Raw genomic sequence first — 27,978 nt, 5'->3', positions numbered from 1 at the left:
GTATATATTATGTATGGGTAGGAGCCCACACTCCTACAACTACATCAGCCTGTCAGTTATCCCCTACCTAGACCATGCCCCTACCTTCTCGGAGCCCCAGATATTAGCTGCTGAAACAGAGGGGACAGGTCAATCAAACTAACACCCCTTCTGAGAAGAATTATACGCATTGGAAAACAAACGTTTTCACAAAAGTTTTCTGAGGGCACCAAAGAGAAAGTCCAGCCGGGACTTGAACACCAAGACCCCAGAGTGGAGGGAAGCACCTAGCGGGCCTCACATCTGCTGCTGCTTTTTCCTCTTGCAGAGTTTTCCTGTTCACAGAGTGGACCGGCTGAGCCAAACAGAACGCATCAGCCAAGACCATGTGACACGCATTGAGACCAGAAGACAAACCCAGAAATTCACTGATGTTGGCAAGGCCATGGGTCAAGACCGATTAAAGATCCCAGCAGGAAAGAGCCCACCTGAATCCAACCTCTGCTTGAAGTTACCCCAGAGGCAGTGGCTGATGCCTGGGTATGGATAGCTGGGATCAGACATAGGAACCAAGCAGAAAGGCTCCAAGTCTTTACTTTGGTAGTCTCATGTTCCTGGGGACAAAACTGGACTTCAGACCCATGAAGCAGGAGAGGAGTTGGTAAGAAACCATTGATTTCAGTAGCACCCAGTGTCAGGACTGTGAGCTAAGAATGAAAGAGCTAGCAGAAGTGGCACCTTCATGCCAAAATAATAAACAAATAAATTAATAAATCAATCTGAATTCTAAGAAAGTAACATCTTCTACAGTTATATGATTTTCATAGTTTTTCATCAAATAAATATATATATATATATAAACCCTTGAAAGGCGGTGGTGGCGCACACCTTTATTCCCAGCACTTGGGAGGCAGAGGCAGGCAGATCTCTGTGAGTTTGAGTCCAGCCTGGGCTACCAAGTGAGTTCCAGGAAAGGCACAAAGCTACACAGAGAAACCCTGTCTCGAAAAACAGAAAAACAAACAAACAAACAAAAATATAGGACTTAGAAGTAGAACCAGAGATGCCTTCAATTTTGATGCTGTCTCATGAAGACTGCAGAGTGACCGTTACTAATCTAGTCATGTGAACACATACAAATATGAAGAATTTCATCAGAGAACTGACATTTTGGGGAAATAATCAAAGGATGTGCTAGAAATGAAAAGCACAATGACAGAAATTTAAAGTCTGTAGGTGGGCTTAACAGCGAGTTAGACACAGCAAAAAGGAGGATCCATAAACTGGAAAGTAAGTCACTAGAGAGTACTCATGTTGACCTATAGATGAAGATGGAGATGTTAAAGAAAAGCAGACATACACAGAGGGAACTGATGTGCATATCACCAGAATCCCAGGAGTAGAGATGGGAGAGACTATGCTGGCCAAGAAGTGCCCAAAGCTGACGGAAGACATCAAGCCATGGGTTTGTAGATTCCCCACTGTGGGGCTAAAGAACACTGAGGGCCGTTGTAGCACATAGACCAGAGCATACAAAATGCTAAGGAGAAGCCAAATGAAAATGGTACATAGTCATCAAAAAGAGCAAAACCAAGGATTTGTAACAGACTTTTCAACAGACTGGAGACTAGAAGATGATGCAGTGTTAAACTCAAAAGCAGAAAGTGTATGTGATCCTGGATTTCTAAACCCAGTGATATTGGCCTTTAAGAGGAGAAGACAGAACGGAGAGAGGCCTCAACGATTCAGAGCACTTGCTGTTCTTCCAGGACCAGAGTTGAGTTCCCAGTACATGTCTGGTGGCTCAGAACCACCTGTACCTTCAGCTCCAGAGGATCCAATACTCTCTTTGGGGCATTGCACTGCATGGGCACCCCCACTCACATCCACACACCCACACACCAACACACAAACACACATAACTAAAAACAGTAAAATAAATGCTTAATGTAGGAGAAGACAAAATAAAGATGCTTTCATGAAGATTGGTCCACACTAGGAAGGATATTTATTAAAAGACTCTTCTGTGAGAAAGGCCCAGATGGAGGGCCAACAGTTCAGGAAGGAGTAAATATGTGGCTAACTATAGATGGAGACTGGTATCTTAAAACAGCAATGATGACATGTCTCAAGTTTAAGAATGTGTAGAATAAAAATCCATGCCATAAATAGACCAAAAATGTAATAAGGAAGCATTAGATGGAGTAGGAGTGCTGTGAAGAGCTTTAATTGCCCAAGGGTGATAAAAAAAAAAAAAAAAACCATCCTTTAAAATAGTCTACATCAATGCAGTAGACCACTGTTCAGCCAGGCACTGTTCACTTGGCTGAACCTTGAATATATATGTGAAATAAAAGTAAATTCCAAGCAGACACATACATTCCATTTCTATAAGGTCCTACAGTAGTCAGTTTCAGGCAGGTGTAGCACAGACTTTCTAGGCAAGGAGGGGAACATTCTTGCTTCATGAGTTCAGAGTTCATTTCAACAAATCAAAATGTTCTAGGAGTCAATTGCACAACAAGATGAGCACGGTTAACACTATTGAACTGTCCCATGTGAAATTGTTAAGAGAGTGGAGTTCACATTATGTGTATTTTACCAAAACTTTAAAACATTGCAAGAGAGGAAAGAGGTTGAGAGTCTATTTGGATGCAAACTTGGCTACCTATGAGAACTGTATAGAAAAATTAGATATCCCATAGCTATATATTGCTACACATTTAGTAACTGTGACTCATATTTCATTTTCTGCATGAAATTTCAATGATGTGACTCTTCAGGATCTCAAAAGTTAGACAGAATTGCTTTATGGGTCCTGGGAGTGATGATTTCCAGGTGGTGCCCTTAGCTTATGGTGGTAACAGAAACCCAGTGCTGCTGTTGGAAACTGGCCAAGACCTCTTGCGTGAATCATGTTGTGGGAAACGTGTCCCTCTAGGTGAGATGCCTAGAGTTTTGCAGAAAGTGATGGAACACTCGGTCTGTTTATTTTGAAGTAATTGAGCCTTCCTGGACTGCAGCACACTTGGTTGCAGAGGGTAGACTAGATTAGGTGCCAGCGGTGGCCCACGTGAGAGAGATAGAGGTATGGGCCCAGATCATGGCCATGGGGATGAAATGTTTAGGAGCAGTCATCTTCAGGGCTTAGTGATAAATTTGATGTGAGGAGAGAAAAGGAAAAGCTAAGAGTGAATCCGGAGTGGCTGGTCTAGATAGAAACATAAGGCATGGTACCATGGGAAAGATGGGTAGCAACTGGAGGTATCGAGTTCTCCAGAAAGCAGGATTTTAGGTGTTTGGGATGTCCAAAACAAGCACACCCGACTGTCTGAAGAGACCAGCTGGGCTCTGACCCCACAGATAGAATAGGTCAGGTTGTTCACTGTCTCTTCAGAGAGTAAATTGATGCTCCAGAGAGGAGCCTGAAGGGATACTTCCAGATGGGGGATGTAGAAGGCTGTGAGGCTGGAACGCTGTCTTCAAAGGGCAGAGAGCACACGGGAAGCTGAATTGGAAGCCAAGAGGGTATCTGACCACGGTGTCAGAGGCCTCCAAGGGTAACACAAGCACCCAACAGTACCTGTTGGAATCTGCTCTATGAAGGTTAGGAGTGGTTGTTCTCAGGGCCTGGTGAGTAGAGGGGCATGTACTGGATCAGAGTGGCCAGAGAATGACAAAGGAGAGGTCAGATGCATGAGTAAAGAGAGGAGAGTGGCTAAGGGGCATGCTTGCTTTTCTGTGCGTGTCTCCGAGTGGAGAGGCATAGACACACTGAACTGGGAATGCAAAGATCCAGGAGAGAGGATTATGGGAAATCACTGAAGAGGAGCACAGGCTGGCTCTACACCCATAACCCTTTATATATGAGCAGGTCCTCAGTCTCTCTGGGTCACAACATCCAATCAGGCTGTCCCTCCCTCCCTCCCTCCCTCCTTCCCTCCCTCCCTCCCCACTCCCTGACTTCAACCACACTCTTCAGAGCTGCCTCAGAATGTCCCATGTCAGCTTCCACCACAGGACCTGACCTCTCTCTTGTATGTTTTTAGTTAATCCTATTTCCAGTGAGCACATGTACATATTTTGCAAACCAAAAGAGTAGTGAAGGATTACTGAGCACAAGGCACCTTCTGCTCTGTGCCTGCCTACTTCGAGCCCTCCCCTCCCAGCCTCTGAGGCCTTGTAGATAATCTCCCTGGCACTGGTCAAATTAGCTCAATGAAGTTCTTCTTGAAGCCATCCTCAAATCCGCTGGCTCCTGTGCTGCCACAGCCCTGCTTCCCTCAATTCCATCCTCTCTAAAATAATGATATCCCAACCCAATGGGATTAAAAGTGGGTTCATTATCGTGAGCATGCTAAGGTTGTCTATTGACTACATCCGTTCACAAACAACCCCTCATTTCCTCCGCAGAAATGTTTGCCTTAAAAAAAAAAAAAAATCTAATTTGTCTGGATTTCCATTTACTGGTTGCTATTTTTCCAACAGCATCTCAGAAACCTACGATTATTTTCCCTGATCTTGCTTGATTAGCAAGACTGCCCTGAAGACTCCCCTCCCAGCTGAGCCTCCCACATGCGCATGCTAGCCACTCTTCTGTCTCTGTTGCCCCTGCCTGCTGCTGCTACTGCTGCTCCTGCCTGCTGCCTGCTGCTGCTGCCCCACCTACCTGCTGCTGCTGCCCCTGCCTGCTGACTGCTGCTGCCCCTGCCTGCTGCTGCTGCCCCTGCCTGCTGACTGCTGCCCCTGCCTGCTGCTAACTGCTGCCCCTGCCTGCTGACTGCTGCTGCCCCACCTACCTGCTGACTGCTGCTGCCCCACCTACCTGCTGACTGCTGCCCCTGCCTGCTGAATGCTGCCCCTGCCTGCTGCTGCTGCTGCTCCTGCCTGCTGACTGCTGCTGCCCCACCTACCTGCTGACTGCTGCTGCCCCACCTACCTGCTGACTGCTGCCCCTGTCTGCTGACTGCTGCCCCTGCCTGCTGACTGCTGCCCCTGCCTGCTGACTGCTGCCCCTGCCTGCTGCTGCCCCTGCCTCCTGACTGCTGCCCCTGCCTGCTGCTGCCCCTGCCTGCTGACTGCTGCCCCTGCCTGCTGACTGCTGCCCCTGCCTCCTGCTGCTGCCCCTGCCTGCTGACTGCTGCTGCCCCTGCCTCCTGCTGCTGCCCCTGCCTGCTGCTGCTGTCCCTACCTGATGCCTGCTGCTGCTGCCCCTGCCACATCTGCTGCCTCCTTGGTTTACTCTTCCCGTTGAAGCCATGTATTCTCTCCGGTGGCTTGAGAGACAAAGTTATCAAGTACTGTGCCATGACAAACGTCTTTATTCTGTCTTCACATTGAATCTGTGGCTGGGTGCATAACAATGGCTAGAAAACTGTTCCCTTGATGTTTCAGGCATCCATGACTGTCCAGCTTCTGTTTGGGTTGTTGAGATGTCAGGGCCTATTGTGGCTTCCTGTCCCGTGACCTATTTTATTCCATTTGTTTGTTTTCTTGAGACAGGTTCTCTTTGTAGCCCATGCAGACCTCACACTTACGGTCCCTCTGTCTCTGCCCCTCAAGTGCTACCATATAGGTGTGTCCCACCACCTAGCTTTCTCTTGGGAGGTTGAAAACCATACCTTTATTTCCTTATTTCGGAAATGTGTGTCTTGTAGTTCTCCGTTATTGCTCAATGCCTGGTGGGCCATTGTGTCGTGAAGCTCTGTCCCTTCTAATTCCTAGATGCTTTCTCACTCACTTCTTTCTATTATTTCCTCTACTTCATTTTGCTGTTTCTTCTTCTAGCAGCTTCTTTTGGTTTAGGACTGGGCTTCCTGTTTCGATCTGATTTTTTTCTCTCACTATATGGAAGATGATTTATATTCCATTTTCTCTATTGGTTCTTGAATTTGTTTATCTTATATTTTATTTCCAAGGTTACTTCCTTTTTCACAATCACTTGTTTACATTTCATAGATGCAATTTATTTTCTTATCTACTCACTCACCTGGGTGAATCCTTCAAGGTTCAGTTAACAATCTGTCTTTTGTGATACCTCTCATTCCGCCAAGCTCTCTATATCAGGCAGGATTTCCACAGCATCTTTGGAGTCTGCTAATGTGCCATCTAATATGTCATTATATTTAGGCTTGTCTTCCCGACTGTACTATAAGATGGATCTGGGACTATTCTTGAAAATTAAATAAAAAATAACTAATTATAAATTTTTGATAGAAGACTTTGAACTCAAGGTAATTGTCCATAAAATAAAACCAAGAGGGGAAAAAAAGACAAAAGGCAAAAACAGAGCCACAAGACCAAACTGGAATCCCCAATATTAAATTAAAAGTAGCCCCAGAAAGAGACAGGGGGAAATATGCAGAAAAAATTACAAACAAAATGAAGAAATTTTCTTAATTTAAAACAAAAAGTCTGTTTAATGTAAGGAGTTTACTTTGGGGGGTTGGGATAGGCTGGAGAGATGGCTCAGTGGTTAGAAGCATTTGCTGCTCTTGCAGAGGACCTGAGTTCAGTTCCCACTGCTCACATCAGATAACTCAGAACCACCTGTAACTCCAGCTCTGGGGGATCCAAAGTCCTCTTCTGACCTCTGTGTGCATCTTCACACACACACACACACACACACACACACACACACACACACACAAACATAAATTTAATTTTGTTTTCTTTTCAGAAGCTACCCTTTAGGGGCCTTGAACATAAAAGAAATGCTTCACAAGTACTTGCTGCTTTGAATTAAAAGGCCAACTCGATCTCCCACTGCAGAACATCCCTGCTGGGACTCCTCTGAAGTAGCCAGTACAGAAATACCCAATAAGAGTTTAACCATCTGTCCTGTGTCTCACCGTGATTCTTTACATAACTCTGTATCAGTATTTCAGTGTCATGTTTTAGGATGCCTTCCTTGAAGCTCTATATTTGTATTTCACAGAAAAAATAGAAACACACACACACACACACTTCCTTGTATTGCTTATATTTCATTGGCTCATGAAATATTGAGCTAATTAAGTAGTTGACATACCCAGAACAACTGACATGGCCAGGACCCTAAACAAACACTTCTCAATCTTGGTCAGTCTCTGACTTGGCCAGTAGGATCTGAAGGGACTTGGGTGCACTGGAGAGCAGCCTGCCATCTCCCGGCCTTTCTCTGGTCCAGAACATCATTTAGTCATGGATGGCCACCAAGTAGAAAGTGAGTCCAGAACTAGGAGCTGGCTATGGCTTTCAAAGGCCCACCCTGGTGACCTGCTCACACCAGCCAGTCCCACCTCTTCAAGGTTCCTCAGCCTCCCCAGATATCAGCACGGTCCAAGGAACAAAAAGTGTGAACAAGAGCACTCAATATAAACCCAGAGGGGGTCTGTGACAGAAATGGATCTCTGCCCTACTCCCTAGCTCTCCTCAGTTCCCTTGCAGTCAAAGCTATACACAGGTGAGCCGGCTGGCATGGATTAGTGCTCAGTCCTTGGCCTTAAACCAGCTTGAGGCTCACTAGCCCAGCAGGGGCCAGCCACCTTGGTCTCATTAGAACCAAGGTCTACAGAGCTGAACTGTACTTTCCCAGCCATGAATTCTGAGTCCATGTTGAATCTTCCAGACTCACAGACCCAGAACCCTTGTATATCTGCTTCCCATGTCAGAGACCAACTGAGTTCTACCTCCCCAGCAGCTTGGGAAGTGAGTCTTGAACCATGCTTCCACATCTATGCCCTCTCTCTTCACTTTTCCAGCTGCTGTCAGGCTTTGGAGAAGTCAAACAGATTTGGAGAGAGGGTAGAAGCTGTCCAGTTGGCTTTGGATGGCCCATGCCACAGCATGACTCCTGCTTTATGGCAGCAAGACCAGTGGATTGGAGAGTCCTGCCAGCACCCTGCTTTAGTTACTTTCCTGTTGTGTTGAACACAGTATCCGATAAAAACAGCTCACTTCACTGTTGCAGAAGGTTCCAGTACATGGTGAGACAAGCATGGCAGAACCTGAGATTAAGGCTATTCACATCTTGATGATGGAAGTAGAAAGTGAGTCCAGAACTAGGAGCTGGCTGTGGCTTTCAAAGGCCCACCCTGGTGACCTGCTCACACCAGCCAGTCCCACCTCTTCAAGGTTCCTCAGCCTCCCCAGATATCAGCACGGTCCAAGGAACAAAAAGTGTGAACCTGTGGGGACCATTGAGATTCGTACCATAACACATGGTGATCCCTTATGAAGTAGAAGAAGTTGGTATTCACATTAGGAAAACCCCGGAGCCCTGTTGGCATATGCATGGCACTGTGTAATAACCAGCATGACAGACATGTAGAAGGTTGTCATCTTTCCTGCAGGACCCATGGGGGCTTGAGAAAACACCATAGAAAGTAAAGCTGGAATGCTGTCAGAGCATCTCACAGCAGACAGCAGCCTCTGTGCCGCCATCCCACTAGACCGGATGTGACACCATCGATCAGTGTGTGACCAGCTTAGGCACTGGAGCATTGTTGAGATGCCACACAGGACTCCTGGGCTCAGCGCAGGTGGCAAAACTCTGCCATGTTCTTTCACCCAGGAAGTGCTGGTCTACCGTTCCCGCCTCACAGGGCCTGGTTCCTTCTCTAAGAAGTTTTCTTTCTTCCATGAGTACCTCATAGCTGGCACAAAACAAACAAACAAACATTAAAAAAGAAAAACCAGACTGCGTTTTAGATTGCTCATTAGAACAAATGACAAAATTGAATTCAAAGTATTACCAAATCCCCTTTAGTTCCTGTTTTTAATTTTGTTTCATTGTGTGATTTTAATATTATGTGATCCCCAGCACACTATTCCCCTCTCTAGTGTACTTGGTATTTGGCTAGTGCTGTCTTTTCTTCTGCTCTGTAAGGATTAGTAAGGCCTGAGTCTACTTCTAAGTCACAGGCTAGGTGCCTGCCTTCCTGGCCAGGTGTTGTCCCTCAGCCAAGGTGAGCTACTCCACATCTGTGAACCTAGACAGGGACCTCTAGGGACAGCACCTACCCAGTCATCCTCCTCCTCACCAGGATCTTCATTTCCAGACAGCCATGACTGGATACCCCCTCTCCACAGGCTCTCTCCATGCTTACCACCCCCAGACCTGCCTTCCCCTGCTTCTTCCACTGACTGTGAAGGGCAGGCTTTGTTTTTCTCAAACACTTTCAAAATACCACTGAACTTTCCTTGGAACATCTGGAATGGTCTGAAAGCTTTCTTCTGAAGTGTGTTGTGTCTGGTCCCATCTGATAAGAGCCCGACCTTCTGGATGTGTGGCTGCTTCTGTTCTGAGTAGGCTTAGCAATGGGGAGATGGGAACTTGCATGTGGTCGGGTAAAACAGAGAGATCTGCAGGTAGTTCCAACTATTTGTATCACAGCCACCAAAACTGCCCACACAGGCTGGAGAGATGATTCAGTTATCGTAAGCGTTGGCTGCATCTGCAAAGGACACAAAGTTCAGTTCCTAGCATCCATATAAAGCATCTTACAGCTGCATCTAAGTCCAGTTTAAGGGAATCCGACACTCTTTTCTGGCCTCCATGGGCATCTGCACACATGTGCACAAAATCCACACAGAAGCAAACACACACACACATAGTCAAATAAATCTTTTTTTTTTTTAAGTGTGTATCCCTGCCTGACCACGAGGGCAAACTATCCATTCTTATCCACCACCTTCTTCATCAAAAGGAAAAAGAAAAAATAGTCTAGCCCACACAACAGTGTTCCATCCTTTAGACATTGTGACATGACATTCTCATCTACAGTGTTCATACTTGAAAACCACACAATCAAGCTGCAAAAAGTATCCCAGTGTTTCAGTAAGTTTACATTTCTATATTGAGCCTGCAGCCTGTGAGTTGCTGGTCAGACCCCCAAACCCCCAAACCCCCAAACCCTGCAGTGGCTTTCTTCTTCTGCTTGAAAGTTACAGAGGCCCTCAGTCAGCGGGGACTTGAGTCTCCTGGTCAGATAATTCCAGCATAGCTGCCCCAAAAGCCATCGACTCCAGACTTGAAGTAAGCAAAGGAAACGGTCTGTGACATCAGGTCACTGGACCAATAACAGCTCACCATCACCTCTAACTCCAGCTCTAGGGTATCTAACATCTTCTAGCCTCCACAGGCACCTGCACACTCAATTAGATACACACAGAGAGACACACATACACATAAGTAAGTAATAAAAATAATAAGTACAAGACCCTGTCCTTTTTTATGGTTTCTTTTTCTGTTTTCGATAGTCTTTTGAGGCAAGGTCTCATGTAGCCCAAGTTGGCTTCAAACTCGCTGAGTAGTTGAGGGTGACCTTGAATTTCTGACTCTCCTGCCTCTGCCTCCCAAATGCTGGTGCCTGCAGGCCTGCTTTATACAGTGCTGGGCATGGAGCCCAGGACTTCTCACATGCTAGGCAAACACTCCCCCAAATGAACCACATCCCCAGACCTCCTATATTTTCTTTTACTTACTAGCTGGGTACATGACAAGTCGTGGTCTGAATGAGCCCTGTGTAATGCCGCCTCTCTCTCTCTCTCTCTCTCTCTCTCTCTTTCCTTGTCATAGGGAATGCTGTCGGTTTTTTGGAGACAATGGCTTGACTTTGAAAGTGTTCTTTACCAAGGCAGCACCATTCGGTGTTCTTTGGACCCTCACAAACTACCTGTACTTACACGCAATAAAGAAAATAAACGCTACAGATGTCTCCGTGCTGTTCTGCTGCAACAAAGCTTTTGTTTTCTTGCTGTCGTGGATCGTTCTCAGGGACAGGTTCATGGGAGTGAGGGTAAGTTCTCTATTATCTGTCTTCCTCCCTCCTCAGTCATGCCAACCAAAACCCGCCCTTTGGCTTGCTTGTCAGCTGTGACCACTGCCTTCTGATTCTCAGCCACGCTCAGTTCTTGTTGTGACCTGCAGACCTTCTTGCTTGCCAACCATGCTAGATAAGCATTCATGAAAGCACCTTTCACCCCGAGCATTTCCACAGTATTCCCTAAAGTTTGTGCCAAGTGAGGAGTTAGCCAGGGAGTGGTGATGTCTTTGCAATACTTTCTTCCTGTCCCGTGGCAACCTTCTGATCGGCAGCACATGGCATGTGTATGCCCTGTAGCTAGGAGCCTTCTGACATCATTCTGACTCTCAGATTAGGATGCATCTGAAACCCCCAGGATCCTTGGGTGTACGTGTATGGTATGTGTTTGGAGCCTTGCCTGGACCATGAAGCCAGAAATATCAGTGCTAAGTTCAATCTAAGGGGTCATGGGCTGGGGGTAGGGGACACATTCCACTTCAAACTGTAGATCAAGGGCAAATGCAATGACATCACTTGTATGGCCTGGCATTTTCCAGGAGAGTAGTAGTAAATTTAAAGCTAGCCAAACTTCATGACAGTATAGTAAGTGCCCTGTCAAATACCGGTGGGAACATGGACTAACCTAACCCAGGGAGAGGAAACAGGTGTCATTTATCAAAGACATCTTAGTGGCTTTCTGCCTGCTCCCTCTAGTGGCCAGGGGCTGCCTCTGCTGTTCACCCCCTTGCCACAGAGTAGGCCAGAACACTGGTCACTCTGTAGCTAATCCTTTCCTCTTCCCGCCTGAATGCTCAGGACCCAGTGCTCAGCTCCGTAGCCCCACTTGAGCTAACCATGTTGGCAGCCATCAAGAGGCAGACTCCAGGTCCTCTGCTTCCGTCCTTGCTTCATTGTCCTGGGAACAATGACATCACCTTAAGGGTGGGCTTACGCCCACCTGAGTTATACAAACAGCAGTGAGGACATGAGTCAACTGCTGGTTCATATTTTTAGCTTACAGCAGGGGGAGAGTTTGTTTTGAGGCGCTGCGTTAATTTTGGAATAAAAACTCACGCCCCGGGCTGCCACCCAGAAAAGCCTTCAGCAAATAAATGATCTAATACATCTCTGGGAAGACTGCAGGTGCTTCACACAGACTCAGAGCTAAAGTCTTGGCTATCCTAGGGACATTGACCCACGGCCATGCCTTTTCAAGCTTTGTTTAGGGGTCAAAGAACCTAGAGACTGTATGTAGATCAAGGACTACATAGAGCTTTGGGGCATGACGCAGATGCCTCAAGCAAATATTTGTTACTGGAAAGGGACACTTCAAGGTCAATGATACATGCTGCAGAGAAAACAGAATGGTCTGAGGTTGAGAGATGTGGGTGTGAATACACTTGAACTACCCACCTGACTCATAGAACACAGGGTGGTTGAGATCTGTGCTTGTTCGTGGTCAGTGGATAGGAAACTTACCAACACCTTCCCCTGGGATAGTCTGGTAATGTCAGCCTCTGATTCAAGTGCTCTCTGCTGACCACTGCATACTACAGGTTAGTTCGAAGGCTTTCAGGACTCAGTGGGTGCTGTGGGAGAAGCCACTGGGCTAGCATGGGTGACAGAATGCTGTAACATGCAGACACTGTGCAGCCATGATCTCCTCTTAAGAGTGCGTGGGCAGCCACTGAAGAACTTCCCTTTGCAGGCTGCAGGGTCAATACAAAGCCCAGACAGCCTATGGAATCTGTAAGACCAAACAATAGACAGCTGGAGGGGGGCCCAAGGTCATGTCTAACTGAGCATAAATCACTCAGCATTCAGGTAGGTGCCTGGGACAGGCAGCTACTTCAACTAGGGACTTTCCAAAGACTTAAGAGCTGATGTAGTTTCCAGCCTGGAGTTTGAGTAAACAATGTCAGCTTCACAGGCTTAAAGGATATGACCAAGTCTCCTGCTTGTGTGCAGGGGCAGTGATGGGGAGGGGGGGGGGGCAAACGACTTGTGTGATTAGAATAATTTCTTCAATCACCCAGTTACAGCTTGTTGAAGATGGGTAAGGGCACCCACAGTGCTAGGTCAGATAGACAAGTTCAAAAATAAGGAAATGTGTCTTATAATCGATTTGGGACCCTGGTCACTCCTGGTGTCAGAGGGCAGGGTGCTGCTGAGATGTCTTTTTGAGTGGGACACAAATTGTCCTCATCTCTACTTACAGGTATTTTTCATGTGTGCCCTGGGTCAGAGGTTCTTGCGTGGTGGCCAAATGCTCAATCGGGGAGCAGGTGATGAGGCTGTGGGTCTTTGAGCAGAATGCCAATGTCTGAACCTTAGCTTACCCAGTCTTTAAAGTGGGCAGGGAAGAGGTCACCATTGGGTGCCCTGGATTAAGAAGTTACACCCAGAACTTGTGAGTTCACAGGACAAACCTGACAGGGTCTGAGGAGAGTTCACTGTTGCACATAAAACGTCTGGGAATACTTTTACACTCAAACAAACAAACAAACAAACCAAGCTCCTCTGTCCTAGTGATGGAACAGAAAGCAGATGGATCTTCCACATCTTACCCAGAATCCTTGAACTCCTAGGCTGGGGAAGGGCCTGGGCTCTGACCTTCTGACTAAAGGATCTTGAAGTGAGATGGGAACCTGCCCACACACTTCTGGCACTGGCTGGGCCCTCATGTTCCAAAGGGGCTGCTGAAATGCTGGAACCCAGAGAGCAGGAGCCCACTGTTAGAGCCACAAATCTCCCTCATAACCACTGCTAGGACCCCAGGAAGTCGGTCTCTGGTGCCACCTACCTGAGTGACCTCATAGCGGAGGGGAGCCAGGGGACTCTCACCTGCTCTTTCTCTTCTGCACAGCCCAGGTGAGGTGAAAACTCTTCACTGTTGATTTTAACCAAAATTGAAGTCAGTGGAAGAGGCTGGAATCTGCCTTGCAAGTCTTCAGGAAAAACAAAACAAAACAAAACAAAACAAAACGAAACAAAACATTCCCATCTATTTCTTCATGTGTCAGCCATGCACGCTTTTGAATCATCAGAAATCTGGCTCATCTATCTATCTATCTATCTATCTATCTATCTATCTATCTATCTACCTATCTATCTATCACCTGTCTATCTCTTTTCCCTCTTCTTCCCTCCCTGCCTCCCTCCTATCCTCCCTCCTCCCCTCTCTCTAGGGTTTCATACATAGCAGGCTGTCCTCAAATTCATAAGGTAGCCAAAGATGACCCTGAACTTCTGATCCTCCTGCCTCCAACTTCCCAGTGCTGGGATTATAGGTGCACACCACCACCCCCAGTTTATGCAGGGCTGGGGATGGAACTGGCGACTTTGTGCCTGCTACACAAGCTCTCTAACAATTGAGCCACGTCATTCTGTTGTGAGTTCTTCCTCTGACACCTACAGGCTTCCAAGCACTGTGGCCCTGGGGCAGGAGTATTTGTCCCCCTTCTGCATTTCACGTGCCTTGTTTTTGCTCCTAGGTGGGGGTGCTTGCTTTTCTGCTGTCTCAGCTTCTTTTCCACGATAAACGGTTTCTCTCGGTGCACACAGCATTCCTGTAAGAACTGTGTGTGTATTTTAGATGAAAAGGGAAACAGCCAGCTCCGAAGGGGCTAAAACCCAGCAGGGCAAGTGGGCAGACAGGGCCAGGCTTCCCCATACTTGGTAGGCATCAGCTCCCCTGGGTCCCTTGTATAGGTACATAGAGCACGGTATGGAACTGTTACAGAAAGCATGCACTAGAAGAAGCAGGTGGCTCAGCTGGAGAGTCAGCCCCGGTGCGGTGCCTCTTACTAACCTAAAGACTGAATGGGTCCCAGGCAAGCCTCTGTTTACATCTAGGAGCATGGCTGGCAGTGGTTTACTGGGTGTCTTAGTTGCTTCTCTTGTTGTTGGGACAAAATATTCAACAAAGGTAACTCGGGGAAGGGTTTACATCGGCTCGTGGCTTGAGACTGCAGTTCAAGATGGTGAGGAAGGCACAGAGGCGCACTACAGCTGCAGTCAGGAAGCAGGGATGTGAAGGCTGATGCTCAGCTCACTTTCCCCTTTTTATTCAGTCCAGGACCCCAGCCCATGGGATGGGACCACTGACATTCAGGGTGGGGCATCCTACCTTCACTAACCCAATCTAGAAACTCCCTCACAGACAGATCCAGTGTTTCCATGGTGAGTCTAAACCCATCAAGCTGTCAATCATGATAACCACACACCCTGGGAATCATAGTTGCCCATTTAAATGTGTTAAACCGGCTTTGCTATCCAATAGACTCGAAGAAGCCTCTGTTTTTAGGCTTTTCTACCTCCAGCTGTGCGCCTTCAGGCAGACTCCTTATCCCCTCTGAGTCTAAGACCTTCTGCCTATAAAGGGGGTGAATGACACCAGCTCCCTGTTTTGAGGTGAAGTGAGAAAGCATACAGGAAATACTTAGCTTGGACCCCCTGGAGCTTAGCTGTTGCATGCTGCCCCTAAGGTCAGTTTTGAAAGGTCTTGCCCTCTCCTGGTTTCCTGGGGGCTCTGGGAGCTCTGTGGCTGCCTCTGCCCGGACTGTGCACTTGTTCTGGATGCCAGAGTACTGTCCCCTCAGAGATTCAATCCCACAACCTACAAGTGCTAAGAACAGCCTAGAGGGGAGGTGCAGGGAAGACGCAGGCAGCTAAGGAGAAGGGAGAGGGGCCACACCTCCTGGGCAGGATGTGGTCGGCAGTCCTTGCTGGTCAGTGATGCTGTCAGAGGAGACCAACTTCCACAGGCCCCACTACGCAGCAATCCCTGTTGAGAAGCGAAAACACCAAATCCAGGCCCTGTGAGGAACCTGTAGAAGACTGGAAGGGAGCCAGCAGTTCCCAGGTGCTGACCAAGGACTGTCCCTCAGGCCTTATCATGACGGAGCAACCTGTCTCCAGAATAGGACCCCCAATCTTTCAAGACTCAGTGGCGGGCCAGCTCTGGCTGCAACCTGAGACAAAGCCACATTACCACTCTGTACCACCTGCCTCAGGATTTGGGTTAGGCTAAGCTTGGATAGGTATCCTTTAAGCACCTCCCATCAGCCACCTCTGACCATTCTGCTCAGGAGTCTTAGAATGAAACACCACTTTCCTTCACCTGGAAATGTTCATGAGTAGAACATTCTAGCGCTCCCGCCCTTGCAACCCCTCCACGGCCTGACAGTGTTTCCCTGTCTCCCTGCAGATCGTGGCCGCCATCCTCGCCATAGCAGGCATTGTCATGATGACCTACGCAGATGGTTTCCACAGTCACTCCGTCATCGGCATAGCCCTGGTGGTGGGCTCTGCCTCCATGTCAGCCCTCTACAAGGTAGGCACAAGGACCCCACTTTCTCAGCAGGCATCAGGGCAGCTGAGCTCTGGAGCTCACAGCCTGTCCCTTTGGACATTCTGGATGGTGTCTGGGCTTCTGAGAAGAGCAGATATTTTTCAGGATGCATCAAGGGGCAGACATCTCCAGGGCAGGGCCCAGACAAGCAGTTGAGAAATACTGGACCCCTGAGCCTGCCCCTGTGTTTGTGCCTAATGGAACCTGAAGACTAGATTATGTGTATGGCTTTGTCATGTAAATCCTTGGTCTTGTGATTTTTTTCCCCCGGGGGCACCAGCCAATATGAGTCCATGAGCTGTTCAAACACTGCTTGTGAAATGAATACACAAAAGTATCTTTTGGCAAGACCTGGGCAAATGTCTGTCATGCTGTCACTCACTGAGGCAGGAGCATTGCCAAAAGCTTATGGAGAGCCTGGGCTACACTACCAGACCCTTGCCTCAGAAAAGAAAAGAGAAGTTTTGACACAATGTTGGGAGCAGTGGGAAAGGACTTCCTAACTGCCAGTCTAGAGACAACAAGTGACGGCCCTATGGCAGGGTGGGCCGCTCTTACGCCAATTCTGTGCATCTCCACGCTGTCGCTTCCCCAGCTCCTGTCCTGTCTGTCCCCGCTCCTCTCCTTTCCTTTCAACTAGGTCCTCTCTCTCCTCCTCAGATGGAGGATGGAAAATGCAGGCATTTTCATGGCTATTAAGTGTCAACCCCCCCCTCCCCCAACACACACCAGTGATCACTTCCTCCAGCCAGGCTCCACCTCGTGAAGCTTCCATGACCTTCCCAAACATCATCACCACCAGCAGACCACATGCTCAAACACATGAGCCTGTGGGGGACATGTCACATCTGAGCCACAACACCTGTCCTGAGGAACTAACTGGGCGGCGAGAGTTCTTCACCCCCCTTTTTCCTGCTGCCTGCACATATGTGGGGGACAGAGCAGGCAAAGGAGCTGCTAGGACAGACGAGGGACAGCCGTGCCAATGCGTATTTCATGGACTCCTTGTTCACCAGGCACCAGGCTGGGTGGGGCCCACAGACACGAACCTCTGGCCATTCAGCCACATCTGAACCTCTTCTCTCAGCCTTTTGAACATCAAAAATGATGTGCAAACAAGAACATTGCAGGGAGAGAAAGTCTAGTGCAGTTCACTAGGGCTTATGTCATGTCTACAAAGGGAGGTGAGATGGAGCAGGGCCCGGCAAGGTCCCTCAACTTTGGTTCAGAGGACACATCCTTTCAGGTAAAGTCTTCTCTCTTGGGCAATGGCTGTTCAATGGGCTGCTCACAGTTAAGCACTTGCCTTGCAAGGATGCGGTCCAGAGTTCAGAACTCCAGTGCTCTGTAGATACTAACTGGGCATGGCAGCCCATCTTGATCTCAGCACATGGAAGGCAGAGATGGGAGAGCCTCCAAGGAAGCTGGCTAGCTAAACTAACAAAATAGGCAAGCTCTGAGTTCAAGTAGAAACCCAAAATACAAGGTGGGAATCAATCCAGGAAGGCACCTGAGGTCAATCTCTGGTCCCCACATCCCCAGACACACACACACAAATGTCCTCCATTTGGAGGCTCCAGAGAGGATGTGCAATCATGGCAGGCAGTTCTAAGGAACACAACATTGTGAGCACAACACATAACAGCCCCATCCAGTTTGTGGACCTATGACTCCTGAAGATCAGCGATGTGAGGCCGGACATAATTCAGCCTGAGCTGCTGTTACACGACATGTAGGCTGCGGCCTTCCATCAAGCTTCATCAACCTTCACCAACAGGCAGGAAAGGTCAAACCCAGTGGGACTATAGTGGCCAGCATGAGGTCAGCCCCAGCTTTGTCAACTATGTGCTGCTCTACTTCCACACAGGTGTGTCCAGAGGTATCCTCACCTCCTCCTCCTCTCTCTGGCAGGTTCTGTTCAAGCTGCTGCTGGGCAGCGCCAAGTTCGGAGAAGCGGCCTTATTCCTGTCTATCTTGGGTGTGTTCAATGTCCTCTTCATCACCTGCATCCCCGTCATCCTCTACTTCACCAGGGTGGAGTACTGGAACTCCTTTGACGACATTCCATGGGGAAACCTCTGTGGGTTTTCCATCCTCTTATTGAGTAAGTAGCACCCGCCCTGGGCAGAAGTCCTAGCAAATAGCAACAGACACAGAACCCTTTGGAAACTTAAGTTAGGGAAGGAACAAAAATCCAAGGTCCCTTGCTGTCCTCAAGTTCTCACTCTTTTTTAAAGTCCTTGCATTTTTTTTTTTAAAGAACAGTATTTAAAGTGTTTTGTTTTTTTTTTTTTAATTTTTAGGGTGGCCTAAATAGATAGGGCCTTTAAAAAGATTTATTTTTTATTGTATGTGTGTGGGTGTATAAGTTTATTTATTTTTATGAGTTTTACTTGCATGTATGTGCATCGTGTGTATGTTTGATGTCTGTGGGGATCAGAAGAAGATATTGGATCCCCTGAGACTGAAGTTACAGATTCTGTGAACTACAATGTGGGTGCTGGAAACCAAACCCAGGTCCTCTGCGAGAGGAACAGGTGCTCTTAAACTTAAGGTTATACTTAAGTAACTTCTGTAGCCCAGGACCATCTGCCTAAAAATTGATGCCGCCCACAGTGGACAGGGCCCTCTTACATCAATGAACAATCAAGTCAATTCCCCACAGACAGGTCCACAAGGTCAATCTGATCTGGGCAATCCTCAACTGAGACTCCCATTTCTGTGACAATAGGCTGTCAAGTTGACAAAGTTAGCCAGCACACCACGCATGCCCATCCAGCCACCCCAGGAACAGAACCAACAAGGAAGACCTGTAGAGCCAACCAGAATGTCTGGTCCTCTCTCCTAGCGTTGGCTCTTTGGTCACCTTTTCAGACCCTTTCCCTCTCCAAAGCTCAGGTTCTGTGCCTTGTTAGAATTCTTTTCACCCCAATCCTGGATCTTCAAGAAAAAGCTTAAATTCCTGCAATGACAGGATTCCTTGTAATGCCTGCCTCCTGTCTCCCTGAGAAACTGGGGGTGGGGGGAGAGTGTCATTCAAATAGGCCAGCACAGAGGTCAAGGACAGGACAGTTATGAGTAACTCCAGTCTTCGGGATTCTCTATTTCAGCATTCAATATTGTATTAAATTTTGGAATCGCTGTCACGTATCCCACACTGATGTCTCTCGGAATTGTCCTCAGTGTACCTGTGAATGCAGGTAAGCATTGTCTCATGGAGTTCTGTCTCTGTTCATTAGAAACACACCATCTTTTGGCTTACACACACTCGAGAGCGCACTTTCGCATGGCCTCTCCTGTCGGATCTCCCTGTGGCCGTCACAAGGCATGTATGACCTCTGCAAAGAAAGAAAATGCATTTGGTGCAAGGCTGTCTTGTTGTGTTTGCAGGATTTCCCCACGGGAGATCCAAATTGTTGCTGCTGCTGCTGCTGCTCTTCTCTTTGCGTACTTGGGATGGAATCAAGGCACTTGTGCCCTCTAAGCAAGCTTCCCCACCACTGAGCTACGCTTCCTTAATCCTTCTTAAACAGTTTGTTTTGAGATAGGTCTTTCTCATGAAGCAGCCTTTGATTTGCAGTTCCCCTGCTCAGCCTCTGGGATTACAGGCATATGGCATCAGGCCCATCTTAGCAGAGAGATTTCTATGTCCAGTTGAGCATAGAAATTCCAAGGCTGTCTCTGTGCTGATGGAGAATAGAACTAGAAAAGCCTGGAGCAGAAAATGACTGAGACTTTGCAAGTGACTTTGTTGGGGAGAAGTTGCCACATGAGGTAGTCATGTGGAAACAGGTTGGCACTCCAGTGAGGCAGAAGTGTTATTGCCTCCTGGCAGAGGGTGAAAGCTCTTTGTCTGGGTATGGAAACCCAGTTTGTCCTGCCCTGGAGCCTCGTAGCTTACACGAGTTGGCAGTTCTTGCCGAAGCTTGCCTTCACCTGTCCCTCACCTACTCTCCCTTTCTGCCTACTGTTGGTTTGAGCTTTGGATTTCCTCTCCAGAATCCTCTGTCTCTGGCTCCCTGGAAAATTGCCTCTGGACCCGATTCTAGGCCATTAGAGGACTGTCCTCCCAGGGAGCCGCTCTTGATTTCAGAGACACTGCCCTTCCCCCACCCTGTCCCACAGTTCTGTATATGCCTCACCTTGGCCACACTCTCAGGTGCCTCAGAACACTGGGTTCAGCCCAGCACTCCTAACCTGATCCTAGATGTCTGTGGTCCTCATTCCTCAGCCCTTTGGTCTGTGTGTCTCCTCACAATTGAAGGCTGTGTATGACCTTTTGCTTCTTATTGAGAAATGAAGGAAACAATCCATAAGACAGCTCTTTAGAGGTGGGGGGATGGCCAGCATGGCATCACACCCTTCCAATCACAGCCCCCAGGAAGCATAGACAGGAGATCGCTAGACTCATGGATCAGCCAGGCTGGCCTACTTAATGGGTTCTAAGCAAGAGAGACCTTATTGTCCAAAAGGTAGATGGTGCCCAAGGAACAACAGCTGAGGTGGCCCCTCATCTCCACCCACAGCACAGCACAGCACTCATATGTACATATGTGGGTGTACACACACACATGCAGAGTGGTGGGGGGGAGAGAGGGAGAGGGAGACCTTCAAGGTGCAGAAGGTACCTGAGCTCCTGGACAGCTGCCAAAAAGCAATCTAAATATGATGGGCTCCTGGAAGGCACTTTCTGCACAGCATCCCCCTACAGCCCTTGTGTTTTAAATTGGTATTACATGAGGATATGATAAAAGGCACGTCCTGCTTTAGTTTGACACTGAGAGTTACTTTTGGCCACATCCTGCAGCCAAAACAGAGTCAATCCCGTACCAATTGCAGGAATCCAGTTCCTGTAAGGAGGAAGGGGGCAGGGACTCTGGAAATTGGCCTGCAGGGCTCACCCTGGAGTCTGCTTAGAGGACCCTGAGTGTACCATCCCGAGCTGATGAATGAACAGAACACTTGTCAATGTTAAAAACTGAAGTGTTTCTGAAAGTCTACTGGATGACTCTGGGAAGAACTGGTTTTAGGGTGAATTGATACTCTCCCATTCCTTCTCTGCCTCCCTGTTAGACAACCTGGGGGGTCAACGAGGGGAGAGAAGTAGAAGGAGGCAGGAAGTTAGGAGACTAACAGAGCCAAACCAAGGCTGAGAGGAAAAGCTGCCCCTACCAGGGTGGGCAGGGTGGGCAGGGTGGGCAGGTGCCCAGTTAGTCAGTATCAAGAGCTGTGAACTCCAGTGTTTGCAGCCTCAAGTAGAGGGGAGTTTGTTGTGGTTTGGTTTTTTTGTTTTGTTTTTTTTAAGGTCAGACTGTCTCTTCTAAGGCAGGAAGGCTTCAAATGGGCTCAGCCTGGGTTAGCCAAGGAGAGAAGAGGAGTGTCCCCAAACAGGAAAGAAGTAGGGTGGGGGGGCTTCAATAGCTGGGCACCCAAAACACCATCAGGGCTGTTGGAGAGTGACAGGATTTTTACAAACTGATCTGCACCTACTTCCCATTTAATCCTGTCAGCTGATTGCTCATCAGGACAAGCCAGGGGTCTTTCGGGAGGCCCTCAGAGGAAGGGCTTCACCTGAGGTTAGCGCCTCCTAGTAGTCAACGGGCAAGGAATAACAAGAATTCTTCATTACAGCCAGGTCTGCTGGCACACACCTGTAAGCCCATCACTTGGGAGGTGAAGGCTTGAGGAACTCAAAGTCATCCTCAGCTACATAGTGAGTTCAAGGATAGCCTGGGGTACGTGAGACTCTCTTTCAAGACATGAAAATAGAGGGGCAGGGTTTGAGATGGTAAAGACACCTGTCACTATGCCTGGTGACCTAGGTTAGACTCCTGGGACCTGCAGGGTGAAAGAAGAGAACCGACTCCCAAAAGTTGTCCTTTGACCACACTGTGTCCTGCCCCCCACCGGCACTCACATGATCATCTGCATAAATGCAAAATAAATTAATTAATAACTAAATAAATAAAGGTTTAAAGAAATTCACAAATAGTATCCTAAAAGAATAGGGTCAGGGTTTTTTTTTTTTATCAAAACACATATACATATATGCACATATAGTGAGATTAAATTATAGAATGAATGTCATGTATGACATCACAAAAAATGTGAAAAAGTACCAAAGTTATGAATTAAAAAAATAATATTTTCTTCATCCTGAAACCCCAAATTGGCTGGAATTAAACTTTGGCTTGTCTAATTCCACTTACACTCTCAATGTTTCTCACACTCAAATCACCATTTACACTCAGGAGCTGGATTAGATTCAGATGGTAACACACGAGCCCAAGGCCTCAGAGGAGGCAGGTCTTAAGTTCACCGCTATAGTCTAGAGGCAACTCCAGCATGCATTAACAAAATCCTGCCAAGCAGGATTCTGAGGTCCTAAAGGACTTCAAACCTCCTGCTCTAGTGGATGCTCAGATGTATCACCATGTCCACAGCCCTGATGCTGAGGAAATGATACTCTGTCTCCCACAGTGGTCGATCACTATACCAGTCAAATAGTCTTCAACGGAGTCCGGGTCATCGCCATCATCATTATCGGCCTGGGCTTCCTCCTCCTACTTCTACCAGAAGAGTGGGATGTCTGGTTAATCAAGTTGCTCACTCGCCTCAAAGTGAGGAAGAAGGAAGAGACTACAGAGAGCAGCGGGGACTTGGGCACAGGTCCCCAGAGCAGGAGCAGAAGAGCCCGCCCATCCTTCGCTCGCTGAGACCACTCCTCTAGGACTCTGGGATGCCCCCATGGTAATGTTTTTGAGGTCTGTTCCTAAGGGAGGAACCTCAGTTGGGTGAGGTGTACATACATGTACAGTTTTGGTAATCTGCAGTAAGTTCTATGGTATTTATTGGCATGTCCAATTTGCTTGCACTTTTCCACATCAGACCTTTCACTTAAGGGTACCAATTCAAAATGGAAGAGAAAAGAACCTCTCAGTGCTTCTTCAGTGAATGTAAAGTGGGGTAAAATGAGCCTTGCATCGATTGTTTCAGAGGGCAGGCAAGCTGGACACACCGGGGCAAACGCTCTGCCTCTTAGCAACTGAAATGACATTGTACACTGTGATTATTTTTCAGCTATAGTAGGTCATATTTTGTTTTATACCAGAATTGTATACTTAATTTTAAGGAATTTCAATGAACCAAAAGATAATTGTCAGTTAATCTGGATGGATGGATGGATGGATGGATGGATGGATGTGTGGATAGATGGATAAGCCTACAGATGCATAGCTGGGTGGTGGGTGGACAGATGGGTGGATGGGAAGGGAAGAGAGAGGTGACACAGACAAGGATAATGGACATGAAGATAATTGGAGGACAGGCCTGGGCCAGGTCACATGATAGAAAGCAGGAATCTGACCTAGCTGGCCTGCCCTCTTGCATCTTCACAAGATCATGAGGAGAACTTAGTGCCTTCTACGCATCTCCGTCCTTACCTATGTGAAGCAAGGTGACATCATATGTCACTGGCGCCGTCTTATAATTTAGATGTAGAAATATTAAAAAAACAACACAAACTCTATGTGTATATGTGTGTACAAAAGTGGCAAAGCTGGTGGCCAATGCGTTTGGAAGGTGGTTGGCAGTGTGGAGCACGCACAGCAGGTGCACTGTGTGGGAGGAATTGCTGGTGGCTTTCACTTCCAGACCAAGACTGGAACATTCTTTACTGAGTCTGTAAACCTTTTTAAGAAGCTCTTAAGCACCAGGCTGTTTACTTACACAATCTAGGTCTGCCGGAAACTTCTATCTGTGATAGATCTGTATAGAGGGACTGGGGTTAGAGTTTACTATTTTTGAAGTTTACATTGTTACACATAAATGGGAACCTGATTTTGAAATGGTGTCATATCCCAATGGTGCATTCTGGAACCATGGAGTCTTTTGTTTCCTGGGGGAAAGGGGCACTCATGACCTGAACTTTTTAGCCAATTATTATCCTCAGTTTCCATTACTTGTTTGGCCAAACAGATTAATAAAATATTTGAAACAAAGAAAGCATTGAGTATGCTGTTGGTGCCCCCTTGTCGCCTACCACTAAGGTGGGTCCTGGTGCAGCCTGCAGTGTCTCCCAGCCAGTTCCTGGAAGGTCAGCCTGTCTTGCTGTTGTGAGGAGAGATGACTGTCGCTGTGATGACAGATGACTGCATGACAGTCGGAGGAACTGTAGGTCTCTGAGGCTGAAGAGATGGTGCAGTGGGAAAGTACTCACTGCACAAGCATGAGGGTGGGAGTTCATATCCCCAACACCCATGTAAACAGATGAGGGTGGGAGTTCATTATCCCCAACACCCATGTAAACAGCTGAGGGTGGGAGTTCATATCCCCAACACCCATGTAAACAGCTGAGGGTGGGAGTTCATATCCCCAACACCCATGTAAACAGCTGAGGGTGGGAGTTCATATCCCCAACACCCTTGTAAACAGCTGAGGGTGGGAGTTCATATTCCCAACACCCTTGTAAACAGGGCGCGCGCGCACGCACACACACACACACACACACACACACACACACACACACACACACACACACACACACACCTACCTTTAACCCCAGCACTGTAAGCAATGGAGGCAAAAGATGAACGAAACTGTGCAGGCATCTGTGGCCAGGAGCTGTGACACCCAAGTGTCTTGTGCAGAGCTGCAGAGGGCAAGGCTCCTAAAGATGACCTAAGAGTCCTATCACCCCACACCTAGAATGTCTCCACTTCAGAGAAATCCAAAAGGCAACATAGGTGGCAAGGTCTTGGCCTGTTACCACCACCACCAAATGCTTCATTTAGCTTGGCCCAGTGAATAGTTCCTTTTAGAGACACATTATAAAGTTGGAAATACCTGCCTTACAGTAAATTTATCTTCTCCCATCAGCTCATTAAGATTAAAATATTGGGGCTGGCGAGATGGCTCAACTGTTAGAACACTGACTGCTCTTCCGATGGACCCAAGTTTGATTCCTAGCATCCACAGGGCAGCCCACAATTGTCTGTAACTCCAGTTACAGGAAATCTGATACCTTCTTCTGGCTTCCACAGGCACCAGGCACACACATGGTGTACATATATGAATGCAGGCAAGACACCCATAAACAAAACATTTTTAAAATTTAAAAATTAAAAAATAGATTGGAAGCGCTCTCCTTCTGACCCTCTCAGACCTCCCTTCTAGCCCATCTTCGTTCCTCTGTGTTCTCCACTGATCCCCAGAAACACTTTCTACCAGGGACCTCCAGTAGCCACAGCAGGCTGGCACTGGAATCAGGAGCTTGCTCGGCCATCATTAGAGAAGCTTCTTCTTGCAGTAGATGGGAACTAACAGACCCACAGCTGCACAATGTGCAGAGTGAGAGACCTTGGAGCACTCAGTTCTAAATGGATGTCTTCATCAAACCCCTCCCCTCATGGTTCAAGGATCTCTGGGAAAAGGAGACAAAAGATTTTAAGGTCGGAGGGGATGGATGTCTCCAAGGACAGTGTCTTCCAGTCACAACAGGACTGATAGACGTGAACTCACAGAGACTGTGGCAGCATGCACAAGGCCTGCACAGATGAAAGCCAGATGGGGTCCCAGCACTGAGATGGGAAGTGGACATAAGCTAACAAGAAGTTCTCTGCCACTGATAGCGATGGCCAATGGAAAAAAAAATAGTTTTTTCCAGTGGAGTCTCTCCCTGGGTACAGCAACCACTCCGTGCTCAGGAGTAGTTGACCAACACAAAACAAAGAGAATGGTAGATTTGTAAACTTTTTGTCTCATTTTGCTTTGTTTGGACATTTTCTGTCTTAATGGTCAGTCTTTTGCTTGTATATGTTGTTTTGTGTTTCTGTGTTTTCATGGGGCTTTTTGTGTGTTCCTTTGGGGTTTCTGTTTTTGTTTGTTTTTTAAAGAGACAGAGAGAACATGAAGGTGGGTGGGTGGGGAATTAGGGAAGATCTGAGAGCAGTTGGAGGAGGGGAAAATCATTACCAAAATACACTGTATGAAAGAAAATTCAGTTAAAAAAGAATTGGAAGCAAAGACTCCCTAAGATATCTGCACACCTATATTCAAAGCACCATTATTCATGATAGCCAAAGAGTAAAAGTGCAGAGATAGCTGGCTGGACAGATGTCTGAATGGGTAGACTTCATATGTTGCATAAACAAAATGTGGTATGCTCATACAGTGGAGAACTATTCAACCTTAAAAGTCAATAAGGAAGGTCTGACACCTGCTACAACATATGTGAACCTGGAAACACTTGTGTAGGATGAAGCAAGCCTGACATAAAAGGACAGGGACCACGTGACTGTACTTCTGAGATTCCCAGGATGGCCAAATTCAACCAGAAAATAGTCAGTGTGTGGCACACCTCTAATCCCAACACACGGGAGGCAGAGGCAGAAGGATCACCATAAATTCAAGGCCATCCTGATCTAATGTAGTGAGCTCCTCCAGGCCAGCAAAGTACCTCAGAGTCCCTGTTTCAAAAAATACATCAAAGCCAGGTGGTGGTGGTGCATGCCTTTAATCCCAGCACTCAGGAGGCAGAGACAGGTCTATCCCTGTGAGTTTGAGGCCAGCCTGGTCTACAAAGTGAGTTCCAGGATAGTGAACAGAGAAACCTTGTCTCAAAAAACCAGTGTGTGTATGTGTGTGTGTGTGTGTGTGTGTGTGTGTGTGTGTGTGTGTGTAAATTATAGACCAGCCTCCGCATTGACTTCGGTGAGTGTACAAATGTTCATGTGCATGCTTAATGCATGTATGTGGGTACAAATGCATGCATGTGCATGTGGCATCCAGAGGTTAATGTCTGGTGTCTTCCTGGATAACTCTGTATCTTTACTTGAGACAGGGTTTTTCACTGGCCTGGGGAAATCACTGATTAGACTGACTGGCAAGCTCCAATCTTGCGGGAATCTCTGCCTACTTGTAAGAATATAATATTAGAATCTAGCCTTTTCGCAATCCATGATATCTGCAGCAGCTTCATCTCCCTTTCACAGACATAACAAGCACCTTACCAAGACATAGTCTGTAAGTGGGTTTCAAGCTAACAGACAATCCTGGGCCAGGATCTCTCAACTGAGGTGGGAGTTAATATCAAAGTGGGCATTGGCACTGACTTAGTGTTTCTATTGCTGTGCTAAAACACCACAACCAAAAGCAGCTTGCCAAGGAAATGGCTCATTTCAGCTTACAACTCAGAAACAATCACAAGGAGGGAACCTGGAGCAGGATGATTAATGAGAGATTGATTTAACAGGTAAATGATAGATAGGTAAGTGGAAAATGATTGATTGTTAGATTGACATAGGCGATAGACAGATGGTCATGATGAGGGATGAGAGCTGAGAGATAATGGACAGAGAGACAGAGCAATGGACACTATCCCACTGAGCCATGTCCCTGGCCCAATTTCTTTCTTGTTCTTGATTTGCTGCCCACAAAACAAATCTCTAGCATTGTTGTGGGTTTGAGCCCTGCTTGCTAACTTTGGAAGACACTCAAAATTAATATCAGAAAAGAGCTGTGTATCAAGTCTGTCTAACCCATCAATTCACTGGACCAGAACTAGACTGTTGTGGAATATTTGTTTACACTGTAAAGATGTGTCTCTGCCTAAGATGCCTTCTAATTGGTTTAATAAAGAGCTAAATGGCCAATAGCAAGGGAGGAGAGACTAGGCAGAACTTCCCAGCAGAGAGAGAAACTGAGAAGAGGAATCTAGGCATGTGATTTTGCTAGCAGACTCAAAACAAGTTGGATGTATGATACTAAGAAGAGGTAACTGAGCCATGTGCCAGCACGTATATTTCTTTTTAAAATGAGTTAAGTTATAGGAGCTAGTTGGGAAAAAGCCTCAGCTAAGGC

At 47.3% G+C, this 27,978-nt stretch overlaps 1 protein-coding gene across 1 annotated transcript; it reads left to right on the top strand.

Annotated features, from left to right (window-relative positions):
- Window positions 1–307: 307 nt before the first annotated feature.
- LOC118584846 (putative thiamine transporter SLC35F3) lies at window positions 308–24,347 on the top strand. Its single transcript, XM_036189171.1, has 6 exons — window positions 308–640; window positions 10,541–10,760; window positions 15,976–16,101; window positions 18,031–18,223; window positions 19,230–19,319; window positions 22,600–24,347. The coding sequence occupies exons 1-6, from the start codon at window positions 588–590 to the stop codon at window positions 22,833–22,835; spliced, it is 918 nt and encodes a 305-aa protein (XP_036045064.1). The 5' UTR covers window positions 308–587; the 3' UTR covers window positions 22,836–24,347.
- The last annotated feature ends 3,631 nt before the right edge of the window (window positions 24,348–27,978 follow it).

Source organism: Onychomys torridus, chromosome 5, assembly GCF_903995425.1.
Source record: "Onychomys torridus chromosome 5, mOncTor1.1, whole genome shotgun sequence".
NCBI lineage: Eukaryota > Metazoa > Chordata > Mammalia > Rodentia > Cricetidae > Onychomys > Onychomys torridus.
Note: the sequence above shows the minus strand (reverse complement) of the source record. Positions and strands in the feature narration are given on the sequence as shown.